The sequence below is a fragment of the Notothenia coriiceps genome, unplaced genomic scaffold (assembly GCF_000735185.1).
Source record: "Notothenia coriiceps isolate Sejong01 unplaced genomic scaffold, NC01 NC01_scaffold00013360, whole genome shotgun sequence".
In the NCBI taxonomy this organism is placed as follows: Eukaryota; Metazoa; Chordata; class Actinopteri; order Perciformes; family Nototheniidae; genus Notothenia; species Notothenia coriiceps.
The window spans coordinates 20,548-30,665 of record NW_011346061.1 but is presented as its reverse complement, the minus strand read 5'-3'; the positions used below and the strand labels follow the sequence as shown (position 1 = coordinate 30,665).

Here is a 10,118-nt window from a genome sequence, read left to right as displayed (position 1 = left end):
CAGCCAATCATACACCAGCCTCTGTTTGGCCATAAAAATACTCCTCCTGTGGCCTTGTCTGCGTGTTTAGGTTCTATGGCCTTCCTGATAATCGGATCATTTTGGAAATGTGTCCTACATTGTTCACCTAATATGGATGTGAAGACGTACAGTCTAAAAGCTTAGTGTAGAACCAAAAAAAAGAAAAAGCATAATATATGGTCAACATAATGGTTATACATTTTGTATCCATTTCCTTATGCACAGGCACCCAGGTATATTTTTAATAATTGTAAACCACAATCCTGTAGGAGTCGCGTCTCAGGAGTGTCATCATCTGAGACCAAAAACACAATCCATCATTTGCATTATGGCGCTCAAACAGTCACGTCTGTGGTCTCAGACTCCTGTGGTGGTGACCTCAGTCTGGAGGTCGTCCTGAACTGATCTCCCCCCGCACTGATCCATGCCTAGTCAGGCCGGCGGTCTCTGTGTCGTCGCAGGAGCACAAACAGACACGGGCTCCCTGGTGCTGTTGCGCGCCCTGGAGAAACTGCTCTGCTCCAGTCGGGAGCGATAGGGCAGGCAGAAATCCCTGAAGCACCTTTTAAAATTCTCGTCCAGGAAGGCGTAAAGCACAGGGTTGAGACTGCTGTTGGTGTAGCCCAGCGCGATGCACAGGTGCCAGCAGGCAATCACCCACAGGTTTGTGTTGTCAGTTTTCACCATGGTCTTGACAATGATGAAGAGCTGGATGGGAGTCCAGCAGATGATGAAGGCTGCTACGACCACCAGGACCATGCGGGTGATCCGCCGCATGGTCCTGTCCTTCTCCTTGGAGCCGGAGAGCAGACGGACGCTCTTGAGCCGCATAATCATCAGACCGTAGCAGATGGTGATGATCAGGACGGGGACCACGAAGGCGAAGATAAACACGCAGATCTTCAGCATCGTCTCCCAGTACCAGTCAGGATTGGGGAATTTGAGTTCGCAGGCAGTGTTTCCTGAGGAGTTTAAACAATTAGAAGTTTAACAAAGGGCCATGTGAAAAGGCCAATTCAAGTTAATAACCCAGCTCAAATGTTATTTTTTACGACCTGATTACTCGCCGAAATAAGGAGATAAATAACGTGTGCACAAAGGTTTAATGTTCAGCATTTAGCAGCTAAGGAGCCTGATGTTTTCCTTTTTACAACAAAAAAAGAGTGAAACTTCCACCTACATTTGTCAAGTAGCGGGAAACAGAACTTAAAGGTCCCCTATTATACTCTTTTTCAACAATGTATTATAGTTCTCAGTTTTATACAAAATATGTCTCTGAAGTGTTTGGCTCCAAATCCCAAACAGATCACCCACTGTAGCATCCCATAATCCCCTCTGTTTCAGCCCTGTTTCAAAAGTGCTGATTCTCTGTCTGTTACTTTAGATGAAAATAAGGAGCCATTCCTTTTATGCTCTTAACCTTTTATTTTAATTTTTTTTATTACCATATTCTGTTCAATATGCTCTTTTAGATATCTTTTTATTTTTGTATTTGTTTTATTATTTTCTCCTTATAGCTTTGTGAAGCACCTTGAGATGACGGTGTTTGTTCTATAAATCCGACTTTCAAATGTTCTTTGACAGAGTCTAGCTAGTCATAATGTGGACTTGTTTTCGGACGACCGCTGCAACTCCGTCCGAGGTCTCACGTCTGGTCCCGATAATCCTTCTTAACTTTTTTCAGTTTGTTAAAAATCTAGTCCACGGTTTAAGTTTGGGGTTTTCCATCGCTGTGTACAAACTGGACAAAACTTTTTGTTGTTGTTCAGGAGGTTGATCCCGCCCCTGCCCCTTCCCCTGCCCCTGCCCCCGCCTCCGACGTAAGCGAGACGTATGCAGTTCTTGCTTCTAGACCGAATTTTTTTGGGGAGCTTGGTAAGAACTGTTTTTCGGGGAAAAGAGCCGGCTCCGCTGCCGTGTGAACAAGAAAAAACAATGCTTATCAGGCTCTAGCTCCGAACTGGCCCTGGAACCGCGTTGGTGTGAAAGGGGCATATGGATCAGGACAAAAAGAGAGCGAATCTTTTTTCCTGAATCTTTCAGAATCCCTTAACGCAGAGACACATATTGATTTATAAAAGACATGAAAAAGTGGATTTTGTAAAATAGGTGACCTTTAAAGTGAATCATAATATTGCACTGTAACAGCTGGATGTGTAAATAGGTGTTGGCTGTCGCCAAAGTAATTTTACTCAATGTGGAAATTTTCTTCTTAATGAGTAAAAAATCTCTCACCTTCAGGTTTCATCCTGGTAACAGCCATGACCATCACAGGCACTCCAACGGCAGAGGAGAGGATCCAGATGCAGACGTTGATGAGCTTGGCTTTGGCAGGCGTGCGGAAGTCCAGGGCCCTCACGGGATGACAGACGGCGATGTAGCGGTCCACGCTCATCATGGTGAGCGTGAAGATGCTGGTGAACATGTTGTAGTAGTCGATGGCGATCACCACTTTACACAACACCTCCCCAAAGGGCCACGTGCCCATCAGGTACTTGGCGCTCTGGAAGGGGAGGGTACTGGTGGCGAGGGCGTCGGCGAGAGCCAAGTTGAAGATGTAGATGTTGGTGGCGGTCTTCATCTTGATATACCTGGATGGTTGAAAGAAGCATGTGGTACCTGTTACTGATTCTGACTCAGAGTCCATGGGAAAAGTTGTTAGATGGAGGAGATTGTATTATTTTTTCCAAGGTTTGTCTGCTGTTGTTTCTGGATGACTCACGACTTCTATCAAGGTTAGAAACCAGTTTATTGTTTGATCTAATCCATTTCCTCTCTCAAACCAATGATCTCCTATTTCCACTCAAATAACAAATAAAGATGCTTAATGTTTTACAGGGAACAACCCTAAATGCATGAGATCCAAAGTGTCTGTAAGCCTCCATTAAAATGCACTTCTACGGCAAGTAATGAGTCCTTGCCTGCTGAGAAATCTTCATTTTTTATTTTCAGATTCAAAGTGTGTATAGTGTGTTTCTCTTCTTTAACCAGCGGCCAATTAAATATGAATTCATCCACATGAGTCCACAATATGACAGTAGTTGGTCATATTTAATTAAATGGAGCCACAAGCTCTGAGGATGAGGGAAGACAAAGACGTGTCTTCCCTTTTATCGTACTCTCCCATGTAAAGAGATTCATCACAACATACAGGCTGAAGGTAATTGCTTTACCAAGGAGAGAGTGGGCCGGATGTTGTTTGTATTCTCTGTTTCTCTCCTTATTCTGAATTTTCAAACAGTACAGAAACTCATATATTTTAACTTCAACACAGTGAGCAGCAGTTAAGTGAGATGATTGATTGACGGTGGAGGTCGGACCATCACTCCATTGCAATCTCATTTAAGCTGCATTAGTTCAGCAACAAATCAACATGACATGAATCCTGGGAATCTTGAGCACATGAACAAGTACCGCAGTCGTCGCTGTCGCTGTGCAGGTCAGGGTTCAACATGCAGCCTAATTTCCATGGCGATTAACTACCTGCTTACAACATCAATCCTGACAGGAGTCAGTAGTACAATCAAGTAATTTCAACGCAAAACTGTAGCTCACCCCTCAACCCCCCTCCCTATTTAGTGTAGGAGTCAGTCAGTGTGTGCGTGTGTGCGTGTGTGTGTGTGTGTGTGTGTGTGTGTGTGTGTGTGTGTGTGTGGGGGGGGGGGGTAGAACTGTAATCTTCCACTAAATCAGGAATACCCCATTATTTCCTCTCCCCCTTGAAGGTTTTTTGTGTGTTTTACTAAACAGTTTCTGGCTCTTTGTTCAATAATTTATTTCTTACCTGACCACTCCGTACATCACTAGCACGTTTCCCAGCAGTCCTACCACACAGATGACAGAGTAGAGAGCCGTGATACAGACGGCGATGACTGCAGCCCTGCTGTTGGTCTCGTTGCTGTACGAGTGAACGCGCAGAGGATCCTCTGTTACCGTCACATTGAAAGGAGTTATGGAGACTGAGTCGTTAAAACCACCAAAAGCATAGTAGGGAAGTAGATCCATGTTAAGGTTTCAGGCAAGAATCTGGCGCATGGAGAAGTCAGAGGTATCCAAAGCAGGTGCGCAAGAAAACTGGACGACAAATTAGTAACGAGACGCCCGGAGGAGGTCTATCTCCCTCCTCTCTTATTCACTCTCCCTCTCTCTCTCTCTCTCTCTCTCTCTCTCTCTCTCTCTCTCTCTCTCTCTCTCTCTCTCTCTCTCTCTCTCTCTTTCTTTATCTTTATCTATCTCTCTCGTCTTCTTTTCTCTCTGTGCGTTCTCCCGGTTGCCACAAGCGCCAGACACTGCACGTGGAGATGTGGACGCGCAAATCGCTCAGATTACTTAGGCCTACATGTATACAAACCTGCGGCGGAAACCCCTCTTGTCTGTCAGTGAGTGTGATTATTTTATAAAAGTAACGAAGTAACGCGTGTTGGAGCAATGTTTGTAACTGTAGTATGATTACTGAATTATAAAAGTAACGCGTTACACTACTCTGTTACCGAGAAAAGTAATATTATTACAGTAACGCGTTACACCCAACTCTGTTTTGGACGTTCCTATTTATTGTTTTTTACCCATCATAACTTCTTTGCTTGTTGTATATGCCTATCCCATAGCTGATTGTCCTACTCCCCTGTGTGCCTATGGAATAAATAATCAAATGGCTTGCTATAAGTGTCACTAGTACGGTCAGAGGGCCACTAGTTCATCAAAAAGCTTACATGTTGGTACTTTGGTGCTACTAGTGCTGCTCCTGGCGTCACTAGTAAGGCTTATGTGGTAATAGTCGGACAAAAGTGCCACTAGTACAATGTTTTATTGAACTAGTAAAGCAGAGTGCCAAACTAGTGTGACCATATCTAACAAGTGAAATCAAAGAGCCAACTAGTATAGGCAGCTGCCGTCTGATATCAAGGATATGGAATAAATACTCAATATCTTGCCATAAGCTCATCAAACAATGTCAGTTAAACCTCTTCTGAACATCTCTCATTGTAGCAGCTCAATTAGACAGTCTTCATTGAGCCATCACTCTTATTCGTCCCCTGAGGTACTGCCTCTTCTCCCACTCTACATGGCCCGTGTTTGGGAGGGATGCTCCATGATTGCAGTCACCTCCTTTAAATGACCTTACTAAACCACAGGAGTGATGCAATCACCTGTCAGTTGTAGGATAAGGCGGATTCAATATTTAAGAGGGAGGATTTCGATGAGAATCCTACACATTGCTGTATTTCCCTTCATGTGTCATAAGCAAACACATTGATGGAGGTTAATTCTTTCAACAACTCTGAATTTTTTTTCAATCAAAGTTCTTCTCCTTGACAATATTACATAACTCTATAGGTAGCCGACAGACATTCTTATCAACTCGCTCATTTATCTGGAGCTGCCTTTTGTCTGTTGCTCATTACTGAGAACATCAGAAACCATTAGGACATAACGCTTCATGTGACCGTGTGTGTGTCTGTTTGAGAGCGTTTCTCGGGGGTGATTGAATAATTTATACCGCGATGAATCAAAATCCTTTTGTGGCTGTGTCTATTTTGTTTCTAACTGGAAGTTTTTATGTACTATGCAAAGTGACCTTTATACAATATGCGTTTAAGCAACCAGCATCAGAGGAACTATCAGAAGAATAGGGCCAGAACAAAAGCTCTGGTGCCTTGCCCCTTTAACGCTTCTTCCAAAGATCATGCACGTCTTGATCTTTGGAAGAAGAGCAGGAATGATCACACTCTGGCTCATTTTGGGAGTACAGCAAGCTCATTTCTCTTTCCCTAATGAGGATGTTTGTTTGCAGCTAATGTGTAGATTTCTAGCCATCCATGGGTAAGCATAAAACCTCAACAAAGTTTTTAGGCATGCGAGCTACAGATGGCAGATGGTCTACCACTTTAGTCTAGACTACAACAGGTTTGCTTATTCTTATTATCCCAGTGTGAATTATCTTCTGTAATGTCCTGCATTTCTCTCTTATTCTGTTGCTACTGTAACACCTGAATTTCCTCATGGGGATCAATGACAGTCCACATATCTTATCTTATCTTAATATACAGTATCAAGCAGCATTGAATGACTTGCAATACATTTCAGTACAGATATTCATAGTTCCATGAGGATGAATCCTGATGGTTATGGTGTTGCTCTGTCGCTTTCTTTAGTGCTACAAGCAGTTCAAAGTGTTCACTTATCCTGAGAAATATCTCAACATATACACACACGCATATATATATTATATACTGTATCTATAAATATATAGGGAGTGTTACAAATGTTGGTAAAAAATGTTGTGTTCCCACACAGTTAAAATAAAATGTTAGTGTGAAACTCACTAAATACAATCAATGAACATAGTAAACATGCTTAACATCAGCATGTTAGCATTTACAATGTGATGTGTTATATTGAAGGATTACGCAAAGTGTAATCAAAATGGCAGTGGGAGTTTAAAAATATAATGTTATAAAAAAGCTTAAATGTCCCTGCATGTAAGGCTTAATTTTCAAGTACATTGTAGTGCTGTAAGTCCAACTCTATTGCAAGTACACATTCAAATGTACTTAACTTTGTGAGGAGATAAATGTTACTATAATAAATGTTATAATTTTCTCTATACATTTTCTTCACAATACTGAAGCCAATACATTTAAACTGCTTGTTTTTCATCTTAACACCAATGAATCATTCACCTGGTAGGGTACTTCTATCCATCTACACCACTGACCCCGAAGCCCTGATAACAACGCTCCATCAGAAAAACAACAGTCCAAGTGGAGCCCCGCCGGCAGGAAATGACTTACACAGCAGTTTGGGGAGTAAATTCACAAAGTAATGTCAGTTACAGCTGTGTGGGTGAACAGTGGGTGACACCTGCTTATGCTGCGGGAGCTATGATGACACACAGGGTTAGATTAGAGGGTTATCTACCCCCCCTAATGAAGAGGGCTAAAAATACTGTGAGTGCAGGGTAGGTGCTCTCGGTAATGGCATGGAGTGTATGAAGAGCCACATCTTTCTCTGTACACCGTTTGGAGATTTGGTTAGAAAAGTGTTGTAAAAGAGAGGGAAATGGGTTAGTATGTACAGTGCAGTTAGAGGACACGAACAAAATGTTGCTGTTGCTTTTCTGGTGTTTATGTTCTCCCCAGGGAGACTATCACTCATGATCCATCGCTCAGGCAGAATGATTACTCCCATCAGTCATCGGCCAAATGGAAACCTTCGGATGCATTACGAGGCCTCCCCACACCTATCCCATTGATGGCGGGGTAAACAGAGTGCAGACAGTTTAAAGTGGGTCTCATGCTGTTTTTAGGATGGAGTTATGATGATGCATGTTTGATTTATAAATGATCGATCAAGAGAAGAGGGCGCTTATAAGCTGCTGATAACTCATTCAATCCTGATGAATCTTTTGAAACATTAACTCATCATCTGGTATGATTTGAGAAACTGGTGGCTCTTTTTTATGTTTTAAATGCTGCTGCTGTTATAACCTGTTTTGATCAGGTTGCAATATCTCTTGCACAACAGCAGCTCTGATATGAGTTGGTGTACTTCATAACTTCTGAAAGGTCAGAGGAAAAGGAACACATTCGGTATATCTTGACATTTTATTTCTCCACGTTGCCGGTATATTTACGTGCATGCAGTATTAGATGGAAGAGGAGCTTATAGAAAACACATGTGCTGGGGCTTTTGGAAGGTTTTGAGTTATTTGTTTGCTCTGTAGCTGTCAGGGTAGAAGCTCAGCGGAGGACTGAGCTTCTGCTGGCTGTCACCTTGCATCGCTATCTAGTAATCGCACACCAAGCCATGTACAGAGCATAGATCTGACCTGTTCAACCTTTAGGTGTGTATTCTAGTTATCTTCTGACTACTGGCTCCTGGCTAGAAGCAAACAAAAATTAGAGCAATTTCTATATTATCATGTCCTTTTCCCATCACCAATTCGACATGTTATCATTCTACTGCAGCACTGGCTCATTCTTGATCAATAGCTGGGTTATTTATGCTTTTCTGTAGGACACGGGATAGGTTACACCAAGAAACCATGAAATGAAATCAGACTACCTGACTTCACCTTTCACCAGGCATCCTCAGGGGACAGCACAATTACTTACTGGTCACATTCTTCATGAATGCACACGGCAGATGCTTGCATGATCAATACTTCCTGTAGAAATCTTGTGATGGAACGGGCAGTGAAAGAAACCAGAGTAAAAGAGAAAGAGTCGATCTTTTAAAGGCGAAGGTCTGGAACAGAAGAAAACCGCAGGCTCCCTGTCCTTCACAGCGTGGATCAATTATGTTGCCAGCAACATGAATCTTAAAGGTGACCTATCATGCAAAATGCACTTTTGTACGTCTTTTATAAGGCTTGTATAAAGATTGTACAATTTTAAATTGGCAACTATAAAAATCAGGTTCTTCTGATTTTTATGATTGCATAAAACAAGTATCCCATAAAAGTGAGCAATCACTTAGAGTAAATTTGACCATTGTTAGTAATGCAGCGTCCTCAGAGAGGTTTAGACTTCTCGCTGTTCTTTTTCATTATGACTGCACACAAACCATAACAGATCATGGAATAAATAATACCTTAAAATATAGAATTGATTTGAAGTTGGTTGAATGGTTAAATGCTAATTAATTAGTCACACTTCAAGCTTTTTTCATTTCGTTGATGCCTGTGATTGCAAAGTTACTGATGCTTGCCAAATCCATTTATTGTTTTCCTTTCTTGACATCATTAATAAGGTAATGCATTACTGCTAATGCAAACTGAGGAGAGTTTAGCCTGATTGCAGTACTAACAATGTTGACATTCAACCCTATAGGCTGCTGTGATTGACAGATATTTACATTCAGTGGCTCTAACTGTCAAATGTAAATCTCACCCTCAAGATGTTGTTTTCATCAGTTTTTTCTTTCACAGTGCTGTTAGGCAATAACGAGCAGAGGGGCAGCAGCACTTTCAGCTGACAATTAGTTATGCAACAGTGGTTTGTCTGGGTCTAGGACTTGATTTGTTTTCTGATTTCCGTCTGGTGGAGGCGCAGTTTAGATATGACAAGACTGAGAGACATGCACTGATTTAAAATGCGTGAAAATGATTTCTGAAGACAGCAGTGTCTTTAGATGTGAGGCTACAGGTTTACTGTGTCTGTTTTCTTTCTTTTTTTACAGGGTTTGTGTCATTTCAAAGTATGAGGCATCTAAGTTATTCATAAACGTCATTCAGTTAGCGTTGTGTGGGATGGTAAATATTCCTTGACCCACACAAAGCCAATCCTTGTCTTTGTAATACCGTCAGCCAAGGGTGTAGGTTATAAACACTATTGTGAGAAGAATTGTCTTGCAGAGCTGAGGTGATGCAGCAAGACGCGATTCATATTCAATCTGATAGTTGTATTGATTGAAACAATATTTTGGGGGTTAAGTGTCAGTTAGAGCACAAGAACAAATTGAAAATCAAACTGACTGTCGCACAAACAGGACTTTTGGTCTTCAGAGCAGCACTGGATTGCACTTGATGTGTCATTTAGCAATTGTTAAGGCCCTGAATCAATAAACTATTGATTATATTCTTCATAAATTGACTCTATGTGCTTTTCTTTCAGCAACTGCAGTGAATAGTTCACTATAAGAGATTGCCTCTGCCTATCTGTCCTCGAAATTCTAGCGTCACACACACACACACACACACACACACACACACACACACACACACACACACACACACACACACACACACACACACACACACACACACACACACACACACACACACACACACACACACACACACACACACACACACACACTGCACACACACACACGACGACTAACGTAACGTAACGTAACGTACTACTACTACTACTACTAACTAACGTAACGTAACGTAACGTAACGTAACGTAACGTAACGTAACGTAACGTACGTACGTACGTACGTAACGTACGTAACGTAACGTTAACGTTAAACGTTAAACGTAAACGTAACGTAACGTAACGTTAACGTTAACGTTAACGTTAACGTTAACGTTAACGTAACGTAACGTAACGTAACGTAACGTACGACGACGACGACGACGACGACGA

General features: G+C 41.9%; 1 protein-coding gene across 2 annotated transcripts; it reads right to left on the bottom strand.

Annotated features, from left to right (window-relative positions):
- Positions 1 to 237: 237 nt before the first annotated feature.
- Positions 238 to 4,131, bottom strand: LOC104947907 (delta-type opioid receptor-like). Of its 2 annotated transcripts, none has more exons than XM_010774020.1 (3): positions 3,806 to 4,131; positions 2,257 to 2,612; positions 238 to 983 (listed from the first exon to the last, which is right to left on the bottom strand). In XM_010774020.1, the coding sequence occupies exons 1-3, from the start codon at positions 4,024 to 4,026 to the stop codon at positions 454 to 456; spliced, it is 1,107 nt and encodes a 368-aa protein (XP_010772322.1). In that variant the 5' UTR covers positions 4,027 to 4,131; the 3' UTR covers positions 238 to 453. The 2 variants fall into 2 exon arrangements, with proteins under 2 accessions (XP_010772322.1, XP_010772323.1); XM_010774021.1 differs by lacking the exon at positions 3,806 to 4,131 and adding an exon at positions 3,436 to 3,489.
- Between the last annotated feature and the right edge of the window lie 5,987 nt (positions 4,132 to 10,118).